The sequence below is a fragment of the Numenius arquata genome, chromosome 7 (assembly GCF_964106895.1).
Source record: "Numenius arquata chromosome 7, bNumArq3.hap1.1, whole genome shotgun sequence".
Taxonomy (NCBI): Eukaryota; Metazoa; Chordata; class Aves; order Charadriiformes; family Scolopacidae; genus Numenius; species Numenius arquata.
Window position 1 is genome coordinate 19,144,609 of NC_133582.1, and position 26,192 is coordinate 19,170,800.

Consider the following 26,192-nt stretch of genomic DNA (forward strand, 5'->3'; position numbering starts at 1 on the left):
ATGACCGTGTAACATTTTTGGAAAATGTTGCCCAGGACAATCCATCATGGAACAGTCTTTTGGATTATTTGTTTTGGCTGTCATCTATCTACTAATACTACAAACACAAGAAGTACGTCATTTAGTCCCAGCTAAAAATGAATGCGAACTTAATGGTTATTTTAAATATCTTTACTTATTATACAGTGTTTTACAAATCACAGACTGAAACATATTCCATGCCCCAAACTGTTCACAACCGGGTCATGAAGGAGAGAGCGTTTTAATCTGGAAGCCTGACTAGAACCCCATTGCCAGTTCTTGTTTAAATTAATTGCACTTCTAGAGCCCATGTTTCACTGAACTCTGCTGCATAAGATTTACATCTCAGGCAGAAAACCAGTTGAAGTAGTTTAAGTCTGGAAAGCTACAGAAAACTGACAAGCATGTATCCCTGATCAGATAATTCAGCAAAATTAAGACATCCTTGGGACTCTAGGCCTTCAGTCAAGTACACAGCACAACATTTTACTGGGGTTGTAAAGACTGTACTTGGGGAAAGAGGTAGATAACCTACAGATAAACTATTCATATATGTGGAAAGAAGTATGTGTGTTATAGAGACATGTAAAGAGTTTATTAAGTGTTTTGTCTTTTAAAATACGTTTAAACGAAAGGATGATACACAGATGAATAAAACTCAAGCTATATTATTTCCTGATGGACATTCCCTGTGTGAAAATCACTAAATGGGTCTGAAGAGAAGTTAAGGAGGAATTTCGAGAACTGAAGCATGAAAACATTGAATGGAAGCATGAAAAAAGTTGCTTTGTCTTTCCATCCCAATGCAGATCCAGCAGTGGGTCTGTGGCGACAACAACAGCTGGGCAGAGCTTATGGAAAGGGAAGTATGGGGGAAGCCACAAGAGGGAATAGGGCAGCTGGTGGGGAAACGGGTAAGGTGCCGGAGAGAGGGTGCCGAGAAAACAGGCTGACTCTGAGGGCTATTGCCAAAGCGCTGCCTGCATTGAATTGCCCTGATTACCACAGTGGGCCAGATTTTACTAACTAGGCTATTACAAAGAGACTTAATGGAGTCTGATTTAAAAAATGACCACCACCAGCAGATCCCCTAAATGTAATATACCTTATGGAGTACCACTATTATTAAGACTACTTTGAAAGTCCATTACACAACCACATTTTCTGTATAAAATAGTTTTTTCAGATTTTAGCCATTCAAACTGAAACTTTTCATGGCAGTCTCAATCCATATTTTCCCTTTCCATAACTCGGGCATTTCTAAGAACGCTGCTTTTGTCCCCGACAAACAAATAAAGCGATGGGGTTTTTTCTGCTGTGTGGCCAAACCTGAAATTTTGGCAAAAGAATGTTTTTTATTTTAAGAATATGTATTTGTCAACCCAGTGAAAGTACTGATTTGCCTAGATTGAGCAAGTTAACAGCAGGGGAAAGATCGTGCTTAGCTGGCATATGTGAAGCAGAGACTTGCACTGAAACTAAAATCCTTGCATGTTACATTTGTGCCAGGCCTGCTCCACCAAAAGGATGACAACCTGTATTCCAGCCTCTTTCCCCATCTCCAAGCAGCAGAGGGGCAGGCTTGTATTTAAAAGTTTCAGCCCTGCTAAAGATTTTAACAGATATTGACATAATGCCACAGGAATTTCTTAATTCCCTTAGTTTTCAGGTCTCTGTTGCCCATGGAGTTAAGGAATACATAGCAAAGATATCTAAGCTAGGAAACCACACACACTTAGGAGTAGATGCAGGCAGCCAAATCAGCACAGCCCTGTGTCCAGTTGTGTTTCTGTAGCCATCTGAAAATTAGGCACCTAGTCCAAGATGCAGTGTCCAATTCGAATATGGCAAGTCCAGCCATCATCAATGGAGAGAAAGGCAAAAGGTGATCACTCTCTGGAGACGTCTCTTTCTCCTCCCGACTACAGAGAGTGACAATCTTAGACGAGACTCCTAGCTTCTAGACAGCTGCATTTAGGTGAGATAAAGTCCATCCAAAACGTAAGGCCTATTAGCTTGGGCAGAGTGCCTAATTAATTGGCTGTACTCCTTTCCTGAGCTAATGCCAGGTGTAGATTTGCGCCAGATTAAGTATCTCTTTCCTGAACTCCACTATTCAGAGCGAAGATGCCCTTAAAGAAACTAGGAAATTACACTACATGCAAATGCACAAACCTTTTCATTAGAGCGTAAGGGTGCAAAATCAGCTGTTTTGAAAGCAGGAAATGATAAGTTATCCCTGCTGGCTTACTTTGGTCCCATCACATTGATGATAAAGTCTTTAGTCTTGTAGTGACATATAACCATATCACACATACACCGGCACTGACAGAGGGGCAAATCGTGATGGGGATAAACTGCCGTTTGTAAAGCTACACCTAATGATAAACATTTGATAAAAATATCAAATAGACTATCATTAATTGAGCATTGGACAATGCAAGTAAATTGAATATGGATAGAATCCTGCAGAAAAATGACTACATAGTTGTGTAATTGGGTAGTGCGTTATTCCTGGAATGGATTTTTAGGAAATTCAAAATATCGATCTATCAAAACTGTTTATGAGGCAGGGTGGGTTATCAGTTCAACATTTTGTGAAGAAATGAAATGAAAAGAAAAAATATGTTTAGGAATTTTAGAAACAACTAAGTTTTGCTTTTTTAGAATGGAAAACAATTCGTTTCACAGGAAATATTTTTCACTAGAAAACCATAGTATACAAACAGCTTAAATTTAACAAACAAACAACAACCCAAAAAAAACCCACCTTGACATAAAAATTAAATATTTGAACTAATAAAAACTTTCTTTTTTCAGATTTTCAAATCACATTGTTTACTAAGAATTCACTTTTTTCTAGGTTTAGCCAGTCAGGAGTTACTGCAAGTTGTGAAAGGCTTCCTGTTCTGACCCAGTCAGGTTGTTCATTTGCATGTTTAGATTATTTGAATCACAGACAACTTGAAATTTGGCTTCACCTATTTGTTTAATTCCTGTCTTCCCAACTTTAACAATGTTCTTACATAATTGGGCTATGTTTATACATAACACGTGTCCCATGTGTTAAGTAAATTTTTCCTAATGTCACCTAGTGTTATTCATTCACAGTGTGCAGAGCATTGACATGCTGTGACTCCTGACTAGAGCTATCACAGTTTGGGCTAGGATAAAGTCTGCCTTACTTAGGTACCTCATTTATGTCTCACTTTCAGGCAACTGCTGAATCAGTACTCCTAAAGAAAGTAAGTCCCTAACTGCCATGTTTAGATAATGGAGAGGGAATAGATGCCTTTGAAATTGGAACAGATTTCCACCCAGAAGCCTTCAAAAGCTCTCCTGACTGTACAAAGAAAATTTACTTTAGCAGAACAGGATCACGATGCAAACTGGATGTCTCTCTGTCATGATGCAAGCTGGGTGTCTCTGTGAGGCAGGCTCAGTTGCAACCTCCTAGGGGTCTTTTTGCTTGGTAATCTTATATACACTTTACCTAATGCATCGTACCTAATGGCACCTAATGAATCTTTACAAGTTTATTATTAGAGAGGTAAGTCTTTGCTGTTCCCATTTCATAGGCAGAGAATTTGAGGCAGTGACAAATGCAATAAAAAGAACTGCTGAATCACACTTTGTTACAGTTCATGGGGCAGAAGCCATGAGGACAGCAGCTACTGGACCAGACTCACCTTCAAAAGCTTGGTTGATGACTCCAGTTGTTGCTTCTTTGTCTTCAAGGTAGTGGATGAAGCACAGTGGAGAGTGTCTAATCTCCTGCAGTTTGTCCTGAATATAAGTGAAAGTAGGTCTGTTGTGAGGTTCTTGGGCCCAGCATCTTTTCATTAAATCACATCTGGAAAAAAAAAAAAAAAAAGAATGACAATGCAAACATTAAAGAGAATAGAATCATTCATCTTAAAGCTTATCATTACATTATCTGAGAAGCAAGTTTGGCCTAGATTTTCAACTTCTGAAAACTTTGTATGTGGCACAACAATTATGATCAGCAGCTGAAGGAAGGAAAAACACATTAAAGATCAGTTGTTCGTAATACTCACTATGAATGCTTTTTGATTTTTCAAAGATGGATATTTTTGATATTGGGAATAGCTATAACATTAACACAAAAAAAAAGAAACCAAAACCAAAAAAGGTATATTTACCATTAATATCTATTCTCACCGAAGAAGTCACCAGTATTTTCTAAGAAAGCTGACAAGGAGGTAATTCTCTCACAGAAAAAAAAAAAAGATGTCTAAAGCCAGAAATGAACCTGAAGCTATCAGCTTATTTAATCCTCCTTCAACTCACACCACCTCAACTTTAGGGGAAGTTCAAGGCAAACCCTCCAGCACAGAAAGGGTTAATTTAGACTTCTGCCTCCAGACAAAAACAAATAGGAGTAAGTTCTCCCATCAAAGGCAAAAATGGTATGAGTTTCCTCCGAGTGCAGGGATTCTAGCCCACCTTGCACGATACTATCTGTACCATTCAGTGGAAAACTGCCCCTCCTGTTTTGTCTAAAGTATAGGGCCGATTTACATTGGTTACTCGAGGTGAGTCCAGGCTACACAAAACCAAATCCTACAAAAGGCAGGGGGAGCCAGCCTGTAAACCAAAACAGAGCCAGAACCTTGATATGCTAAGTGTTCAGCGAGGAGGGGTGTCTTACAGCCTCAAAACCTGAGAGCAGCCTTTGAGCAGCCAGTGAAAAGCCAGTCAGGAAGCTGCTACTGGAATGTGGAGCATTCACCTCTAAGCCCTAAGTTCAAATCCTTCCCTGACAAACAGCCTCCCAGACCTGCTGCTATGTGATACCAGGCGTTACCGAGTTATGTGAAATGTATTGACTTGCTCAGATCCTCACTTATTCATCTTAAAAAAGAGACTGCTGTCCTTCACCACAATTGGGTATTTTACGACACCCTTGGTGACAGGTGGGAGAAATCTCTTGACTTCCAATTTTTGAATGGTATTTTTCATTAAAATACTGGCATTGGATGAGAAACCTGAGTAGAAAAATTGTTTCAGAACCACTTTTCATCAACCTGTATTCGTGTGGTTATGGAGCTGGACAGGGCGAATCTGTTTTTTCAGACGGATCCAGTGAAATCTTGAAAATCCATTACAAGAATCTAAAAAGTGGCAGTGACTTACTAATGCTCTGAATCACTTCATCTGCTTACTTTCAGGTGTAGTGGTTATTGAAGACACTGGACACATAGATGGAAAAGTACTGAATAGGATTCAAAATGAGGTGAAATAACCCTGGTTGTCCTTCTACTGCCAGAAAAGTGTGAAAAGCCATGCTTGGATGCTGGAAGCTAAACAATCTGCTTTCTGGTCATGCTGGTTGGTAGGATATCCAAGAAAAAAGCATGAGTTCGGTTCTGTGCTCTGTCAGGTTAGCACTTGGGATCTCATGAGCAGAGCCTTGTGCAAGGTGTTAGCAATGAAGTAAAAGAGCTCGCTGAATGCTCTGCTCCTCTAATGTTAAGGAAGAAACAGACTGCCATAGGCCAACAGAGGCAGAAAGAAACAGGAAATGATACATAAGTCATACAGTCATAGAACGGTTTGGATTGGATGGGACCTTCAAAGATCACCTTATCTAACCCCCATGCCATGAGCAGGGACATCTTCAACTAGTCAGGTTACTCAAAGTCCCATCCAACCTGACTTTGAACACTTTCAACACTTCCAATTATCCACAACTTCTCTGAGCAACCTGTGTCCTACCAGCCTCATCGGAAAAAAATTTCTTCCGTATCTACAATCTAAACCTATCCCTCTTTTCATGTATGTAACAAGAACACAACAAATGTGGACTCTGAATATTTTTGTGTTCCTAAGACCAATCACTGTCTTTTTTAAATAGCTCATTTTTTATTGGACAATCGGCTTTATAAAGCTGTTCAGTATTGTTATTGAGTGGGGATATTTATTGCTGGCAAAACACTCATAATTGGAATTTTCTCATTTTAATTATAGTCCATCTTCTTATTTCCTAAATCAAATTACTTGCTGGTTGGGTTAAAATATTAATACCAGATAGAATTTAGTTTATTCACAAAGTATTTAATTTAGACAGGCTTTAGGTTTCTAATGACAAAAATTTTCATGTCATCTCAGAGTATATCTGCAAATTTTGCACTGACAACTATTTGTGGCATGATATTTAGCTTTCAAGGCATGTTGTGACATCCAAAGTTTTAAGTCACATGGCATAAACTTTCACTAGTGCAAAAATGCATCTGCATGAGACCAGTCAAAAGGGTGAAAGCCAGGTTAATATGCCAAGATGTACATGAACGACAGCTTGAGAACATTCCTATATTTTCTTGGGAGCCAAACATGGACTCCCAAATAGCGCATCGCCTCAGTATGAGGAAGAGACTCAGAGGATTCCCCTACTTCATGGTGAAAGCCTTTCAGGAAGAAATGAAAAATAACAGATCCAAACACAACATCAGCTAAAGGTTTATTTTAGGTTTAAGAACTAGCCTGTACACCTGGATGTGCACCTACACACCTACATTTCACAACTGTGTTTTATCTGTGTGGGAAAACTGGTAACCATATGTTTAATAGAGCTGCGTACATGGGACAAGTAAGAATTTGAGAGCCTAGAAAAACGAAGAACTAATATTCATTATCTAATATTGGAGGCAGAAAGTGAACAATTCCTGAAATATGCTTGAGCACACAGAAGCTCCAGGACATTGCCAATTTTCTCTCACACAAGATGGAAAATATAATTGATGTGGGGATTTTCTTAGAAAAGGAGACAATTAGTTGGGATGAAGAAGAGGCCCTGCTTTCATTTGATGCATTCTGAGCAAGCCCTTCTTCTCTACCACCCCTGAAATCCCTCCAAAGGGGCAGGGGGTGGGGAGAGCAGCGGGGGGCAGGAGAGGACATTCTCAGAGCCAAATAGCAAAAGCTCTTAGTTACCAAACTAAAGTTTCTTCATCAAACTCAGTTGTATAACTCTGCATGGGAGTGAGCATTTGGTGAAACTGCAGCTTCAAGTCAGCAAGTAGCACCACACTTGTACAAATTCTGACTGGAACTCACAGGCTTTCAAGATCTATGTTAAATTAGCTCAGTTCAGTCCAAACCTTCGCATGCGCCTGTATGCAAGGCTCACACCCAGGTGGCTGTGCCAGATGTGGATCTCTGACTGCAAAAGTAGTGCCATTCATACATTTGATTCATATTTCAATAAATGTGTTTCATTTCATTACCAAGCTTTACCTATCCACACTTCTTTGGAGGGAAGCAGATGATTACTCCCTGGAGTAACATCTTTTGGAGGCAAGGGGGAGAATTTCTCCACTCTTGCCAAAAAAAACCCAAACCCACTTCCTTAGCGTTTTTACACGCCAAAGTTTCTGTGTCAGCCCTACTTGCTCTTGCAGTGTAAGCCTATCACAGATTCCTAAACACTTCTTAGCTGAAGTAATTTGGCCTTTGAACTCTCTTCCTATCATTGATGGTTTGTTTTGTCAAATGACAATGAGCAAGCCAAAGTGCCAAGGAGACAATTACTGACTGCTGATGTCCTGATGCAGGTTCAAAACCACAAGGAGGGAAGCAGGAATGCCAAGAATCCCAGCATGCCATTAATGACCTAGCAAAGTAGCAAAAAGCTATTTAGCTACTGACAGAAACTGTGTGCAGGTGCTGAGTGTTCACCAAATGAGATAAAAGATGGTACAAGAGTCTAAGAGCTCATTCAACTCCTTTGTTTTCAAAAACTAGGTTACTGCTATTAGGCACTGATCCTACAAGTCACAACAGGCAGACCAGCATTTAAGCCCTACCTGCTATGCTAAATTTAAGACCTGGGACCTTAAAAATTACTTCAAGCAAAGTTTTCTTGATTCTTCTGAAGATCTGGTCACCCATTTTAAAGGCAACTTATGAGCCTCTGTGTGAGCTTGAATATCAAACTAGTACATGGATATACGTTACCTTCTCTGCTTTTTTATTGAAAAGACAGCTGTCAGATTTTTTCTGAGGAAACCCTTTTTCAGCAGAAAATATTGAAACTGAAATTGCTTTGGACTCTCTTTTGTTTTGTGACTTCCAGTTTTCACTGTGTTCTTAAAACAAAATCCTAATTTCTTCAGTTCTTCAGTTCCTCCAAGCACTAAAGCTTACTTTTTCTTCATTGCTAATACGGTATTTCAGCTATACCTACATAATGATAAATAATCACCCTCTCTGGAACTCTGGGCATGGTAATTGATGTGAGACCTATCACAGATATCTGGGCTTGCTAATCACAGAATTGTTCTCAAGCCATTTCCTCAACCCCAAGAGTAAGAATTGTGCACTTTAAGTAGCCTCCCCTTCCATTTGTAGGACCAGCTGTCAAGTGCATTGCTGTGACTGCTTATGTGGAGTGGTGAATACAAGAACTGAGACACGAAATTAGGCAATCCTGAGTGATCACTGGGCTCAGGTTCAACTTCCTCCCTTATACACGTCTGGCCAGTATGAGTTTGATCCACCATATGTATTCATTTTATTCTTTAAATTGCAAGAATTTTGCAATTAAACCTGAATTTTGTGCTCAAGAGACAAATGGAAGTTGGAATGTTTGTTTATCCAGCTCAGCTAACCAGACTAACCAGAAGAACCCTTTTGCTGTACTGCTTCAGCTTTTCTTACTGGTTTTTCTAACATCTGCAAAGAGAGCATAGCTTGTTTTCCACAGATGTTTTAATATAAGCCTAATTCCTGCAGCTACCATTGGAAAAGCAGGCACTTGGGGTACAGGGACCAGTAAATTCTTTCTTAAAGCCATCTTAACTTTTAGCCAATACCATCAGGCACTCTCAGCCTGTTACCACATTACTACCGTATCCAAGTCTGACCCAAGACTGACTTTATATTGTCTCTGAAATCCTGTTTAAAAGACCAATATCTACCATTCAACTTCAACACTTAGTTCTTACTCACAGGCTGCACTACTGAATGAGTTAGTAGTGGGTTGGCAGCTACAAATGCTAGCTGTTTTACCTGAAATAAAATGGAGGATATTGAACTCTGCACGGCATAAGTAGCATTCAAAATGATGGCCACTTGGCAATAAACCTCTTGCTTCTTATAAATATTATCAACAACATTTAAGCAAAATTAACTTACAGGTCATCAGGACAATTGTTTGGAGTTTCCAGCCTTTCTCCTGATCGTACATGGTGCAAAACTTCTGTATTGGAGAAACCTGGATATGGTTGTTGACCCAAAGTTAGTGTTTCCCACACTAAGACTCCAAAAGCCCTAAGACACACCAAAAAAATAAATTAATTACCATAGTCATCATCAACAATCACCCTATCAACAGTAAAAATGTCTCTAACCTAAGAATATAACTCAGTCAGAAAAATTAGGAGTAAGAAGTTTTAATTTATTGTGAAACAATTCATATGTCCATAAGACAGACTCTGGAACAGCTAAAATAAATGTGTAGAACTGGCACACTTTCCCAGACTCACGGAGGTGCCACTTAGAAGGGATTGAGTGGCCTCAGCTTCCCTGGGCAACACTCTCTGGTTGAGCTTGTCTTTACTTAAACAAGTGTTTAGAAATCTCGAGACGTGTCTTTCAAAATTGAGAGACAGAAGTTCTCCTAAGCACCACTCACAAAGCAATCAGCACCTCATTTGGTTTGGCACAGAGCACTAAAGGACCTGCTTAGATAAATGTAAGAGTGTGCAAGAGTCAAATGGGTGGGCAGCAGGGGCTGAGGACTTGGACAGGATTGGTGGGCTGTAGCCCACCATGAGTACCTATGGCTACCAAAATCTAAACTTGTGAATCTCAGGCTTAATGGATATGGCTTGGGTTGTTTTTCTGTCCACGCCTCCTGACAGTGGGTCTCTGCATCTTCATCTTAAACTCAAACCCACTCAAATACACACTTTAAGTAAACCTCCACAGCAAAGTACTGTGACCTTCCCCTGCTGAGGCTGAGAAATTTGGGCTTCAAAATAAAGAAGTCACCAGAAGAGGGTGAAACGGTAAGAGGAAAGTATTTGGCTGTAGGAAGGAAATGCCAATTAATCTAATGAAAAATAAAATGGAACAGCATGCAGACAGTCAATTCACTGCCCAATCAAGCAAAAACCACATTGTGGGCCTAGTACAAAATTGTTTGATTGAGTGACACTAGTTCTTTCCAGCCAGAATCCAAAGTTAGAGCTCAAAGCATTAAGAAATAAATCCACACAGGTACTGTCTTAGTGCCAAACTTTTCATTAGCTCGTTAAATTATCGCTTAGGAGGAAATCTGCCTTAGCCTAAAACTTATTAGAGATAGCATTATGCAACCGTATCATTCCTCCTGTAAACCCATATTTTCTTGCTATAAGATTTAGTTTGATTATTCCCACAGCTGTGTGTCTGCTATAACTCACCAGACATCAGAACGATTTGTAAAGACACCGTCAATGAGGCTTTCAGGAGCCATCCATCTGACAGGGAGCAGGCCTTCTCCTCTTTTCCTGTAATAATCATTTTTATAGATATCTCTGGCAAGTCCAAAATCACCAATCTTTACTACTCGGGAGGAGCTCTCATAGTTCTTCTCAGACACAAGGCAGTTGCGAGCAGCCAGGTCCCTGATTTGTAAGGCAGAATACAAGAGGATGCAGTTAGCATTGCAGAATAACTCAGATCAGAAGGCATCTCTGGAGGTCATCTGGTTCAATCCCCTCTTCAGGGCAGTGCCAACCTCAAGGTCAGATCAAGTGGCTTAGGGCCTCATCCAGTTACGTTTTGCATATCTTCAAGACTGGAGATGACACAGCCCCTCTGGACAACATGTTCTAGTGACTGATCCTGCACATTATGAACAATATTATTTAATTTCCCTTGCTGTAACTTGTGCCGATTGCTTCTCATCTTTTCCTTCTGCATCTCTGAGAAAAGTCTGGCTCTGTGTCTTCTACAGCTACCCATTAAGCAGATGAAGACAGTAAATGGATCTCTCCATTTGCCCTTCTGTTTGTTGCACAGGATATGTTTCTGTCCTAGGATGCAATGAGTCCTGGATTCAGATCTTAGATTAGCCCACCATTTTGTGAGAGAACTGTAGGTGACTTTCAGCAGAAAAGCATGACATCAAAATTCACTCCAGTGTTCCCACCTTCCCTGTTACATTGTGACATCTTTCCAGGCATTTTTTCCCAGGTAAGGTAATTGGTCTCAATATTGCAGGTAAACCTTGGAAGAATAAGGAAATAAGTTCTGTACCTGTGTATAAAATGCATTTTCTCTAAATAGACACAGCCTTTGCAAATATCCAAACATATATCCAAGAGGTCAGTCACTGTCAGTAAGGGACTCTGGAGCTACAAGAAACAAAGAGGTTAGCCATGTATTCCAGCTTTACAAACTCCGACTGACAACCTCCCTGTGCAAAGATGGTATTTTTTCCTCATTTGAAATGTATAGATTTTTTCAAAACATGCAAAGCACAGGTGCAAAATCTCTGTATATCAATAGAATGAATGCTAATTACCGGCAGGGTAAACTGCCAAATCACTGCACTGCAAAGCAGATGAAAACACAATTTTGCTTAGTGGTCTAATGACATGCAGTCTTCCTCACAGCAACTCCTAATGCAAGGTCAGCACTCAACATTGAGGTCCCAGGGTGTTAGGGAGAAGCCAGGTCAGACCTTGCAGGTACAGAAACAGCCGGACATCAGCATGGCCTTAGAGAAAAGGAAAAACTGAGAAACTGTGGGTTGTTACAGGTTAAAAATATGTGTTGCGGTCTTTACCTTTTGCTTTCTGGCTCCTCGTAAATAGCTAAGAAGATCCCCTCCTTCCATCAGCTCCAGTATAAGGTACTGAGGTTCATTTAACAGGCACACACCAAGTAACTTCAGAATGTGAGGGTGATCAAATTTACTAAAGAGAAGGAAACGACTGTAAGATTACATATGAGAAATCCAACTGGTTGATAGCTAATAAAGTGCATTAAGCTGCAAGCAATGAACGAGCAGTTTGGCCTTTACAATCCTGCCTCTACCAACAACATGAATTAGTAACTCACAGTGCCTGGATTTGCTCAGTCATAGGGAGAGTTCAGGGACACCCTTTCAAAACACAGGCTTACACTGTACTTTGATGGGCACTCTAATGCATGCACCCGTATGAAAAGCACACTTCATCATATTTCCAGGAAACAAAGAAAGGTAACCAAATGGCAATCTCATCTAGGAACAACATACATTGACACCTGTACATTAAAGGTATCTATATTATTTTAATAGAGCACTTTTACTACTGTATTCACAGTAGAACTGCTAATTCAGAGAAATGCACAGAGAAAGTCAAAAGCACAAAGTGCAACATATTATTTTCACAATCCAGAGGAGAACTGTTTCTCACAGTGTGTTTTCAAGAGAAACAAAATACACGCAAGGAATACTTGCAGATATGCTAGTTATCGCCTGTGTGTGTCCAAAAGGATAGGGATTACCACAGAGCAATCAGCACTCTCAGATCTAGCACTTTTCAAAGAATGAAAAATATTTATTGCCTCTGTCAGTGCCCATGTTTTTACAATCACATATCTTGTGGTATAAAATGCTTTTCCCTCTCATTGCTGTGTGAAAGGATTTCCACCAGCAGTCAAAGGAACGACTCTATTGAGGAAACTGGCCGTGTCCAAAGTGCTGCTGTCAAATGCACCATTATAAACAAACAAATAAAACAGAAGGACATTTTCCTTCTAACGTCTTTCAGTTCACGTAATCTTAGGTGTGGGCAAAAACTCTTTAGCAAAAAGTGTGATTTTGAGCTTGACAGTTCCCCCAGACCCCCAGCACATACCTCTCACCCAGACAAACTCTCAAGAACAAAAAGAGAGGACGCAGCACCTGGCACTTTCCTTGCAGCTCAGACAGCTCTTTCTCCCCTGAGCTGTCATTCCTTACTTCCCAAGCGATGGGATACACCCAAGAATTTGCTGTATATATATTTGTACACAAATGACTCACCAATAACCACCAGCAAATGACTGTTTGAAATACAGGTAACTCTATTTTCCCATTGCTGCATAGCAATAATAGAAGAAACAAATAGCCCTTGCTTAACTGAGACAGTACGCATAACACTACAATCCAAATTTTAATAAACATCCAAAAAGGCAAGCAAAAGAACAGCTGCATTTAAATATCTAACATCAAAGTTTGTAAACAATCAGGTCCACTTATGTTCTCTTTTTATACTTCATTTCACTTATGAGAGCTTACAGATGAACATCAAGAAAAATCATTAAGCCCTCCATGAGAACTGAATCACTCTTTTTTCACATTAAAAAATTGGAAGATTTAAAGCATATAAAACATACCAATTCTTTTTATTATTAAATGACTACTGGGAATATATAATATTTAAACTTTTATATTATCTTCATTTCTATGTCTCATTGTATTGGTGTACATATGGGCCCACATTAGTGTTGACATTAAAATGCAATAATTTCTAACTATATTTTCCAGGATTTCTAGTTTGGGACTATTAGCTGGAAAAAGGAAGCAGAATTAGGGAAGCTTCAGACTTTAACTATGGGTACATATAATTTCCATACCACACAGAAAAAAGACCTTAATTTTGTTTATGACTGCCATGTAGACTGAAGATAGATTGTAGAAAGTTTACACACAGCACTTATTCTTTGTTATGAATTTACACTTAAATGATATGGTTTCATTTTGGTTTTCACAAGCCTTTTACTTTATTCAATGTACAGTGTGTGGAAAAAAGTCAAAGAAATGCAAGACACTTTTAAAAATATGTAAAGATGAAAAGAATGCTGTGAAAACCAGTTTCAAATTTATTAACACTATGTTTTCTGTACAGGATATAAAATCCTTCGTTTTTCAAAAGATGCTTCTAATTCTGCACTCATGAAATAGAAGTCAGAGAAGTGCAGAAGTTTGTCTGAAAACTAAACTGTAGTCTCAGCCTTATGTTCCCAGTGGAAAACTTCAGCTCAGCTTCTACCTTTCTCTGTGGAGACTCTGGAAAACCAGATTTCTAGCTGACATGCAGACATTTCTATGTGGAATTCTTGCACTGGTGACAGATGCATTATTTTTTTAAGTTTACCTCAATAGAAGAGGTATGTGGCAGCCTCTAGTGGTAAGTATGCACATTTTAAAAATACAATTTCCACAGTAAATTGAAACTTCAAGGCATCAACTTGTTTTGATAAGTTTATTATGATAAAAAGGGATTAGCCAAATGTTGCCCAATTGCCTTTAGCAACTTACTTAGTTCTAGGGGAGCAGATACACTGAAATACGTCTGTCCAAACCTCAATAAATCCATGATATGAGCATACTGAATTTGCAATCTATATCTTAAATTTTGCTAGTCAGTTTTATAGCTTTATTTTCATAAAATTCATCACTAGTGATTTAATTTTTTTTAGCAGAAACAGGAAAACACACCAAAAATGATACAGTTGATACAGCTTGTTTAGAGGAAAGTCCTGCTTTCATTCCTGTCGAAGGCCACCACCCTCAAGTGACAATGCCTTCAAAAGGTCCTCAGTGGCAACACTGTCCCTACCTCATTAAGTGTGCCTCCTTCAAGAATTCACTCTTCTCGTGGTCTGTCGCACCCTTCTTCAAAGTCTATTCAACAGAAAGCAAAAGTGTAATAAGACTTAGGTCATGACCACCGTTATCATGTAGTGCTTAAGCAAAGCAATCACACATAAACATAGCCTTAAATACACAGTATTTTCCAGCAATCATTACAAGGAGATAGGCTAGCTTTAAGTGACTTGCAAGAAATACTGCAAGGAAATACCAAAATCTGTCAACACCTGTTTCTGTGGTATAACCTCTGAGCCAAATCTCTCTGCCCATCCCATTCTGTTGCCAGAGAAATGCACAGCTGTGATTACCTTGACTGCTACTTTGGATTCTCCACTTCCATCTGCCAGGATATCTACTGCAGTCCCTTCATACACCTCCCCAAATGCTCCACTTCCTAACAATTTGTGTAAGTTCAGTTTGTCCCGAGGAAAAGCTGGCAATGATTCAATCTCTGCTTGAGAAGGAAGAGTGCTACAAAACAGCAATACTAGTCACTTGTTAATACTTAAAAATGTTTGAAATGTTATTAAAATTATTCTTCAAATGAATCTGGTAATATTTGTCTCTTGAGATACGTGTAAGGGGAGCTCATGTGAAGCCTGGGTGATTTGGAAGCTATTGGAAAACACCAGGTCTTCCTTTCCCATGCACTTGTATTTCTTGGCAATGTGAGCCAAGTGGGTGGGCTCGGGGCAACTCAGGCCAAGGTACACAGTGGGGAGCCAACATGGCAGTGGGTTCTTCAGAGCAAACCTGCCCTGCAGTGCAGATGCAGCCCTTAACTCCATCTTGAGGTGTCAGGGATGAATAAACTGATGAAAACCAGCCCAGGGAAGCCCTCTTAGATGCTTTTTTTTCCTGAAAATACATTTGCTCCAAGTACGTACCTTACAGCATAACAGGCATTGGCTAGTCCCACTGCCTCAGCCGCCCCCCTGAGTTGAGCTAATTCTTTATCTTCCTTGATAAACACTATCTGTCCAGGTAAGGCTTGTTTTCTGGATTTCCATCTTTGGTGCCATCCTGGAACAGAAAAGCAGACTGTCAGATATTTCACTCTGAGAACATCCCAGCGTGCAAGGCTACAGTTTTTTTGTTATTCTGTTCAACATGACCCCCCAGCAGCTCAAGTAAGCAAGATATTTCCATCTTTTTCTCCCAAAACACAGACAACTGCTCCTTGAGCTGAGAAATCAGTCAAGCATCTACTTCTGTAAGTGGCAAGACCCAAGCCCAACGGGCTGCTGCTATACCCCAGGGAGAGGATGAGTGACAGGGCAGGACCATCACATGTGGACAGATAAATCTCAGGTTAATCTCTACATCCTTTCTTCAGGAACGAAGCTTAAGAGGAAAAAAATGAGACCCATTGGTGAATAAATGCAGTACCCAGCTTGAGAATTATAAGGGACAAGTTTTTTAAGGTTACGCAGACATATCAGTGTTCCTTCAGCATTCCTGTACTCTCTGTCCAGGGAATCAACAGCAAAAAATGCCCGAGGATGGAGTGAACTGCTATTCTGTCCTCGATACTGAAAACATAATCAGCCCTCTCTAGGTGCTCAAGGAACGAGAACACACAAATTATTCCCAGCTCCCACCTTGGGGATTGTTCAACATTTCCCTAAACCTGGAAGCCCATTATCTCCCACCATCTGAACTGCCTTTTACTGAGGCCTGGTGAACAAAGGATATGCAAAAACTCAGCCACATACCAAAACCAAATAACATGGCCACAGTCAAGCCCAGAACAACTCCAATCACAACAGCAATGGCAATGATGGTGTCTGGGGAGATCATAGTATCTGTTAAATGGGAGGGGAAAATTGGTTAATGACTGTACATACAAAACATATCAATCCTATGGAGCTGAGCAAACCTGAGAGAACCCTTGAGCTGCCTGCTGTGCAAAAGTCTTCCTCTGCACAAAGCTCTCTTGTAGGCTATACGTAGATGTCAACATTTGGTTGAACTAATCCTCCTCCTCCAGGCCTAGGCCATTCCTGTGGGGATGACCTACTGTGTATACTGAAAGAGAAAATGTCAAATTGTTTGACCACTCAAAGTGGGATTTTCAAAAACAACCACCGAGTGTAGGTCTAATATTCTGGCTGAAGGCAAGAAGTAATTCTCACATCCTTACCCAGCATGAGAGCTTGCCCTTATTTCAAGAATTATTCCATAACGCAGACTGCAGGCCCACAGAGACAAATTGATATAAACGAGCAGAAGCAAATTTTTAGAAATCAACATAATCATTCTGAATAAAAAAATTGATTAATGGTGTAAGAAAGTACAGACACACCTTCACCCAAAATGATATCCTTGCTCACGTCACTGTATTCACCAAGGCCCAGCCCATTTGCAGCTGCTGCTCTAAATTGGAAAGTTCCTTCTAAGTTCTTGGCCTTCCATGTGCAGATACTGGCACAGGAGCCATTGTAAACCACCTTCCACAAGGACTTCATTTTGCTGGTGGTGTCAGACTGTTTCCTGCAATGGGCAGAGCAAAGTAGCACAGGTATGTCATTAATGCAGTGAGGGCTATTTATTGATTCCTCCCCTGTTCTTTGCTTCAGTTCCATGGCCTTCACAACATCTCTCTGCTGGCATGAAAGCTCAATCTGGTCATAGAGTTTTGGCTACGGAGCAGTAAGTTGTACCATGCCATTTCATCAATGCTAGGAATCACACATCTTTAGCTTGGCATTGGAAATGAAATGTTAGAATGTTTTAGGCGTAAGAAGCTCCAGCACTCTTTCACCTGTTTCAGTGTACACCTCACAGCCAAGATTTCAAAACATTCTTAGTTAGCTTTCAAAAAAAAAAAAAAATTATGTCCTATTAGAGGTTTTTGCTTTCCTGGACCCCGAGTAATTCAGTGGCTCTTGTGCATCAGGTTTCACAAGCTAAACAGGAAGCAGGTCATTGGCAGTGAAGACACAATTCTGAAGCTAGCCAGTTTCCCATAGTATCTACTGGCTGCTGGATATATTTCTTCCTTTCCCCATTGGACTGAGATTGATTGCTCACAATAAATTCAGACCTGATTATTCACCAACCAAAAGACCATGTATTTAAACTTGAAAGGCCGTATCTGAAATATCATGTCACACAGGACTGCAATATTTCATGTGAAATGACCTTCATGAACATGTCAATCACTCTCCCAACGTGCTTTAATGCAGAAAAAAGGTCAAACACTTCCAAACCAGAAAGACATGAGAAAACTAGATGTCCTTGGTGTGTACACATCCCTACCAGAGCTGTACGAAAAACAGGGATTATTTCAAAGGGCTAGGCAAATATTTTCTAGTACACTGTGCAACTAACCTAACATTTTTCTACCTGGTGTAAAAGGACCATGAGGCTCAAAGTGAAATTCAGTTTAAAACATCAGTATGTGCACATTCAATCTGCAGGAGAAAAGCTTGTTTTATTAAACCTAAAAAAAAAAGCATCTCAGTGATGCCTTATGATTCCAGAGATGACTAAGAAACTGGAGCCTGGGGAACACAGCACCTAAAGCACAACTCCGACACAGACCAAGGGACTGTCCTTTCTTTACTGATCCACAGCAAGTCAGGTACAAACTGGCTGTTGGCATATCAAAATTATTGTGGTCTCATAGCATGCAGGTCAGTGCTGCTGTACACTCACAGAACTGTATGGAGGAAGCTTACAGCACCAGGAAAATATGTCTGGGTGAAAACTTATATAGGTAAACCATGCTTGGCTCCACAGCGCTCTCAGTCTTGCAGCTCTCATAAGCACAGAGTTAACTGAGGAAAAAGAATTAATAGTAAAATATTAAAATTGCTTCCCTCCATCACTCCTGGTTTGAAACAATGTCATAGGAATATCTCAGAAGATGGACCCTGTTTTAACTAATGCATTAATTAAGCCTTAAACACTGACTGCCTTAAACAGACCCCTCCAGAGTCATGGTGAAAAAAGGGAAGTTTCAAAGTCACCTGCCCACAGCAATATACTCTGACCTGTCCATTCAGCCCTTCCAATGCCAGTGCAGGAATAAGTGTGAATTGACATTCTGTAGATGCCTAATGAGCATGACATGTAGAGTCCAGGCAATCTGCATTTAATGACAGAGGACTTTAAAAAGTATCTAGTCATTCCATGTTGATGGGAATACTTCATGATTTTTTTCTGGCAACTTTGTAATGCCTTTCCATAAGTCCTCTGAACACTAAGATATTTCTACATATATTTTAGCCAAAAATACATAGTAAATGCTTGAGATTTGAAAGTCTTCTTCTAATTCACTAACATATATCCAAATATATCCCTGTATTTCAGGGTTGGTCTGGAAATGGTTTTAGTGTATATTTTCTTCTAAGTTTTCCAAGAGTTTCTGGAGGTGATGGATACTTAGTTTACTCAAGAAAGAGATCCCATAAGAAAGGCCATTTGCATCATTGATATTTCACTCTTCCCATCAGAGCCAAATGGAAAGCCCCTGCACACCCGGATTCATTCTGGGCTGCTCCCTATGGGAAGAGTGCCTGCATGCGTAGCTTACCTGCTTTCTAAGATGTAGTAGGTCAGGTTGCTTCCATTGTCATCAGCTTTTTCCCATTGTACAGAGTTTTTAGTGCCTTCTGCTCTTTTTGGAACTCCTGGCTTACCGGGAACACCAGCTTAGGCCAAACAGGGGAAGAAACAGAACCCTTAAAATGTGTTTATAGAGAGACAAAGGGCTAACAGGCACAGAGGAAAATTTAGATGTGCACATGGGTGTTTAGGCATACAAAAGGATGGAGGATCTACCTCAATAGTCCCCACGGAGAATGAATCTTTGGCCTTCTCTTTGTGGTGGACAGATTTCAATATTTTCATTCCCATGCAGCCTTTCACAACCATTAGCTGTGAGTTCACATGCACATAGGTATTTCATTCCAGTTTCCCCTCACTCTTTTCCTCTCCTCCATTTGGAAGTGACCCTCATTTCTTTCCCCCTATTACTTTTGCAGATATGGTACTGTGTTATTTATTTTTCAAACACACATGACTACTGGGTCTTAGTATAAATTTTACAAAATACTGTGTTTAAATATTCATGTCCTGAAAATAGCCTTAAAATCTTGTTATCCTACATTAAGTGCTTACCTGTACTTTTAAAGCTTGTTGAAGAGGAAGTGCTTTTCACTCCTGTAACATAAACTACTGTTACTCTTACAAAGTAGCTGGTTGAAGGAAGAGTTCCTGTGAGATTGCATGTGTAAATAAGATCTGCTGTGCAGGTAGTGCTTGCAGGAGAAAACCAGTCACTTTCTGTTTGCCACTAGAAAAATAAAATATCACCACGGTCAACTTTCTTGCCCTGCTGAAAGTGTGTCACAGTTCTATTCCTGGGTGGATTAACTACTTTGCCACCTTTTAATATCATAGGGGAGAGACTTCAGTCACAGGGCTTTGTCCTCTTAGAGACCAAGGACACAAAACCTAGTTTTTTTCTTTGTTTTCAGGAGACCTACAGGTCTTGGCAGCCATAAAGGACAATAGATTAAGTGACCACTTTGGAAAGCCAAAAGGAGCCTTCGCCTTGCTTATCTCTGTGCAGCTTGTATTTCTGGATCACTGTGACATGCCCATAAGTTCAGCTCACCATGATGCAATTGAAAGGAAACAGTTTAGTAGAATTGTGCTATGATATGTGTTTTAGTGCAGATGGAAAATGTCTAGCAGAGGCCTAATGAATCCAATTATCTATATTAGGGAATCTAAAGGATCCAGTTTAGCATATTTTTCTGTGTCCAGTGGTCCAGATATTAAAATCTGAATCTCCCGTCCATGCTGCTGTCACTGCAATGCTCACTTCTACAGTCTGCAGTACCAGAGCCCTTTTTTCCTCCGGCATTTTCTCCTAACCTCTATCACAGGAAAATAAAATTCATATACCAGGTTTTAGCTGATATTTAATGCTAAAAAACCTTTTCTACTCTTTCTTGTGCAGAGCAGACATAGGATTTGTAGCTACCAGCCAAGTTGGGGGAGGGCAGTGAGGAAGGAGGGAGGGGACTCTACTGAAACAGGAGACCCAGGAGGAATTCTGGCGGGGTCATCCAGGATGTCCTTTGGCACTATAGGGTATTAAATGCTGCAGCTGCACTGCCCCTTGTTCCTGGCAAACACTGCCTCCATCCTGCCCCTTCTGAGCCACTAAGACTGATGTCACCATGCTCAAATTAACCACTGAGACTCTTCATATACATCTTGCTACCATGTCCTGCTCACCAGGACAGAGTGGGTTAAATTTGTTCTGATCTGGAAAAAAAACTAAGGGGTATTTTTACCTTACGCAGCTCAAACCAGAAGCTGGTTTCGTTCACGTGCAGAGGAGCTCTCCATTCTAGCTGGAAACTGGTATTTCTGGGAACTATGTTAACAGGTGCAGGTGGAGTCTCAAAAGTTTTTGCAGTAACAGGGACACTTTCGGAAAACCAGTTCTCGTTGGGATGAAAAGCAAAAACCTAGTAAGGAAATGGATGAACTGTACTACTGTACTGTACCAGACCAGCTAAAAAGTGGCTTTAGCAACTTCAAGTGTTTGGAAGACTAGTTATTTTCAAACAAGACAATATTCAGGCAATATAGATATAGGTATAGAAACATTTTGAGCCTCACAGCTGCAATATTACACATCTTCAGGCTGGAAGTTCACAGTCTAGAGTCCCCTTTGTCAGAGACTCTTCTTAGTTTCTCGTTTAATCTTTCTACCAAAACTCATCTCTTTCTAGACCTTACTGAAATGCCACAAGCTCTTACACAGACATGCAGATGTCACATCACACACTGGGCAATGTTTTAGAATCAGAAAAACACAAGGTGAGGAGGTGCCTTAGCACACTGCCTTCCACTAATACACAATCAAATATAACCCGTGTTTGGGTATGCATACTTACATACATACATATAGAAGCATAGGTATATGTGTACATATGTATTTCCCATTATACCATCCAAATCATTAACAAAAGCACAAAATCAAATTAAGGCCAGAACAGACTCCCTCCAGCCATCAGCTGAATGTTCTCCCAGCCCATGCATGAACTGTGAAAACCACTCTCTGACTGTATTTGTGATGCACCCAGTGTGCATTCTGCAGACATGTTTGCTTGGTTGCTTTTGAAGATGTCATTCTGGGGATAGCCATGCTGTCCAGATATATAATTTATTGTTTTCCTTTTGACCCTTCATCTCTAAAGAGAGAAGCAGTATGTTTTGTTCTTATGAATCCATATTGGACATTTTTATTCCTCTGTTATCCTCTCTAGAAGCTTGTATACCAGCTGTTTACCATTTTGTCCTAATATAGTCCTGTCAATACTTATATATGTCCTAATATAGTCCTAGTAAAACTGTATATGTCCTTAAAATAATGTAAATAATGTCAGGTACTGAAGTTACACAAATTGGTCTATAATTGCCTTTTTTAAGCTGTGTGACCTTTTTTTTTAGCTAGTTCTATGGGATTTCCTGTCTTCCAAAGTTACCAAAGATAATCATGAACATTCACAGACTGGTTTTAACCACCTCCCTGTGTAGTTTAAGGCCATCAGATGCTGCTGACTGAAATACTTATAATCTCTATATATATTCTTTAACCTGATCTTTCCTTCTCCTCAACTGTTGTGATATCATTGGCTTCATGCAGTTGTGTTAAATAGCTAGTCACAGGTCTCCTGTTCCTAAAAACTCAACAAAAATAATTAGTAGATACTGCAACCTGTTCTTCCTTTTGTCTTCCTCTTCAGCATACTAACGGAGTCTTCCCAAAAAGCCTTTTTAGTCCTTGCTCCTTTGAATTCCTTTGGTTCCTCCACTTTCTTGATTTTATCTCCATGTTAAATTATTCTTTTCTGCTCATTCTTACAGCAATGACATATGTACCCAGGTGTGTAAGACTGCCATTACTTCAGGGTGGTGCTCCCCTCTCCTGGCTGTCCAAAAAGCCTTGCTGCCTGAGTCTGACAGCAGGGTGGCAGGGGGGCTGCTCTGTCTGCCCCTCGGTTCTCACAATTCATGGCCCAGCATAACTACAAAAGCCACTAAAGTTTTCATGGGATGCTGATGAGGGAGTCCACGTGAACTGTAGCAGCTGATAGATGGATATCCCATTCTGCACTTCTGCTAGCTAGCCTGGGCTGGCACATTTCCTGTCCTCCTCTGTATATGACTTGCCTGGACAGTGGAAGAAACTACTTTGATTGCACTGACAGCATCATATTTCAATGAAATCTAAAATCAGAGGGTTTACAACCACCCTTCAATATTCTTGTCTACAGAAATTGTCTTCAAAGGCCACCAAATAACTAAACCCCTACTTGCATTTTTAAGTCATTGTTATTCCTCTGCATTTGTTCAAGGGTCAACATTTATACATTAGTCTTGTAAACTTTGCATTCATATTTTATAACGTACTTTTATTTAAAATGTGACTACTGCAAGACAGAATCAGTCAAGTATTAATTGAGCCATCACCTATATCTCTACGGACATACGAGATCCTCTTTGTTTTAGTGGACTAAGAAAAAATTATTAATTTTTTTTTTTGCTGAATGAAAAGTTATTTATTAAAGGAAAAGCAGCGATTGGCAAAATGGCTGAGCCTGCTCTTGGTATAACAGATAGCAGTTTTCCCTTTATGAAAGTTTCAGATATGTTGTCTTCCTGAGAAAATTCTCTATCTTTTGGCCATGATCCATTTGCACCCACATAACCGTGTTTATTGCACTACACCTCTTTCACAAGCAGGTCACTGTTCCAGGTGTTCGCTTTTGAGAACAGAAGTTACCCATCGCTTGACCCTCTCTTAGCACGTTGCCTGAAATATCAGGACAGTAGCAACAGGACTGCAGCAGAAACTCCCATTTGCTCTTGAGAACTGTGATGTGCTCCCCAAGTATCTCAGTTCTAAGGATTTAATCTGAACAACCTATTGTCCTGGGTTGAGAGACACAGGACTAACTTTTCTTCTAATGCTGGGGAAAATTGCACTTTTAGAAGACTCTAGTGTCTGAATTTGTGAAAATATTTACATTATAGCCAGCCAGGCTCTGTGGGATTCAAGGTTAGTGTTTTCGAGCCTTGCCAGGTGCAGGGACAAGGAGGAGCAAGGCCTGGGCATTTGACCCAGGCTGGCCAACAGGATTATTTCATACCATAAACATCAGATTCAATATAAATTAGAAAAGTTTGCTGCATGGCTCTCTCCCTGATGGCGGCGGTCCAGACAACTCCTTGCCTCGGTGCTGGAACCCTGAGGCCTTCCCTTCCTCCTGAAGCCATTGCGCTCCCAGTGTCCGACATTTGCTGTCCACTGCTGGGAGTGCACAGCTTCCTGCTGATAGAATTGGCTGAGTATAATTCCTGTATATCTTATATCAGTATCGGGATTAATACTGGTTCTTTAGTATTATTGTTAATTATTTAGTCTTAGTCTATTAAATTTATTTATATTTCAACCCTCGTGTTTCTTTGTGTTCCCCAATTCCCCTTTCCGGGTGGGGAGGGGTCATCAGGTGATAGAATAATTGTCTAACGACAATAGATTGTTATGGGTTCTCTCAAACCATAACACCTATGTTGGACTAAACTGTGAGGTTTAATTTTCCTAAAGGCTAAATAACTGAGAGAAGCCTGCCAAGTTTTGAACTCATATTTTCAAAACACACATATAGCTTTACAAAAGAGCACTCTAAAGATTTACAAGTTAGTGAACAGACAGGAAAAACTGCTTGTAATTATACCTTGAATAAATTGCTTGTTCCAGACTGGAGCCCACTGACAGACCAGGCAAGTGTCCCATTTGGAAATTCACTTTTTTGCAAGGGTATAGCTGGGACAGGAGGTAATAAATTGACAGAGATTTGATAGCGGATGGATTCTAGAGGTCCATTTGGCTTCAAAGGTTCACTCCAACTTATGTTGATGGTGGTGTCAGACAAAACCACTGTCTTAATGGAATCAACTGCCTCTGGTACTGAAATAGAAAGAAAAATTAATAAATTAATCTCCTTTTAGGTACAGATGTCACTAGAGGGGTTTTTTTGTTTATTTGATTGTTTTTTAGAGAAGTCAAGAAATGTCACTGAGGAAAAAAAACATTATAAGCATATGAATATGATCCATTTACAGGACAGACACTCTACACATGTAAAAGTCACATTCTTGTATACTCAGACAGCTGCAGGCAAATTCAAAATATTTTGAGGGACTTTTTAGTATCTCCTTGGCTATCCTATCATGCAAGCAAACAAAAAAAAAAAAAAAAGAAAAAAACAAACCCAGATGCTGTCCTATACCTCTACATTTATAGTCACATCACTGAACTCCTGCTCTCTCTTAGTTTCCTAATCAGGGTCTCAGATGTGAGTTTAGCATGACGCTTACGTGGCTATGGACTAGAAAAAGTACCCATGCACTATTCCAATTGGAAAGCCTTTTCTTGAACAGAAAATTCTGAAGGACAAAACCCCAAAATTCAGCATTGTTTGCCATTTTACAATTGTCATTTACAATTCTGCTCAGAAATACACCATTTTGCTCAGCTGTGTAAGCAAGAAACGGGGTTGCTGGTCTGGTGTCCATGCCAGCTAGTTACTCACTAATTGTTTTGCAGAAATCAACCCTTCCTTTGAAGTTTTGAGATCACAGATTTTGAAATGGCATATGACATGCCCCAACTCTACATTAAAAATTCTTTTTTCTTATTGAACTTTCCAGATAGGTAAAAAGATAACAAGTCATTACACTACCTTTGTTCCCAATGCCTCAGAATCATGAGTACATATGCTAAAATTTATGTCCTAGTAGCAAGGCTACAGATTATTTAAGTGAACTGTGCAGAAGCTAGGCTAGTAAAGAAGACAAATTTCTCATTTCACTAGCTAAAACATGTGTAGAGTAAGAGTGACACTCTGTGGCAAGAGCAATGCATTAATTTTTTCAAGTTGTCTTCCTTTTCTTTCATTCCCTCTATCTTGCTATTCATTGGAAGGTACAGATTAATCCACGCTTCTTTCATTTCATTACAGAATTGAGGGAAAGACAGAGGGAATTCACACAGCTTCAGAGGTGTGAAATAGTGTACACACTTCAAGAGGCTCTAGAAGCATCTGTTTACAATTTAAACTAGCAGTTACATTCATGAAATTGAGAACATAAGTGCCAGGACACATATACATTCTATTTACAGCTGGCTGTAAATATTTCAACAAATTGTGAAAAGCTCTGAATACTGATACAAATGCATATTTGCTCAGGGTTTGGGGGCTGGTGTGTTTTTTTGATTTTTTGTTGTTGGGGTTTTTTGCCTAGGACTTAATTTTGATCCTGACATTTTGTTTTGCCCCAACTAGATAAGCCTGTTCTGAGTTTCATGTTTCATTTTAAGTTGAGACTGAAAAATTCCATTTCAGTGGAGCAACCAAGTCTCCCACTTCATATGCTACCTTTATGTTTTGCCACTGAAAGGGCGTACATTGCTGCAGGGTGTCTCGGTTTACCACACGAAGAA

At 39.9% G+C, this 26,192-nt stretch overlaps 1 protein-coding gene across 1 annotated transcript in view; it reads right to left on the minus strand.

Annotated features, from left to right (window-relative positions):
• ROS1 (ROS proto-oncogene 1, receptor tyrosine kinase) overlaps positions 1–26,192 on the minus strand; it is a 71,889-nt gene that overhangs the window by 6,353 nt on the left and 39,344 nt on the right. The window contains exons 30-43 of the mRNA XM_074150395.1: positions 24,424–24,656; positions 20,968–21,144; positions 19,781–19,955; positions 19,194–19,311; positions 16,959–17,146; positions 16,369–16,458; positions 15,541–15,676; positions 14,962–15,124; positions 14,622–14,686; positions 11,819–11,948; positions 11,287–11,384; positions 10,449–10,652; positions 9,178–9,312; positions 3,711–3,874 (exon numbers count right to left, since the gene is read on the minus strand). Of these exons, the coding sequence (XP_074006496.1) occupies positions 3,711–3,874; positions 9,178–9,312; positions 10,449–10,652; positions 11,287–11,384; positions 11,819–11,948; positions 14,622–14,686; positions 14,962–15,124; positions 15,541–15,676; positions 16,369–16,458; positions 16,959–17,146; positions 19,194–19,311; positions 19,781–19,955; positions 20,968–21,144; positions 24,424–24,656 (2,076 nt within the window). The remainder of the gene's footprint in view (positions 1–3,710; positions 3,875–9,177; positions 9,313–10,448; positions 10,653–11,286; positions 11,385–11,818; positions 11,949–14,621; positions 14,687–14,961; positions 15,125–15,540; positions 15,677–16,368; positions 16,459–16,958; positions 17,147–19,193; positions 19,312–19,780; positions 19,956–20,967; positions 21,145–24,423; positions 24,657–26,192) is intronic.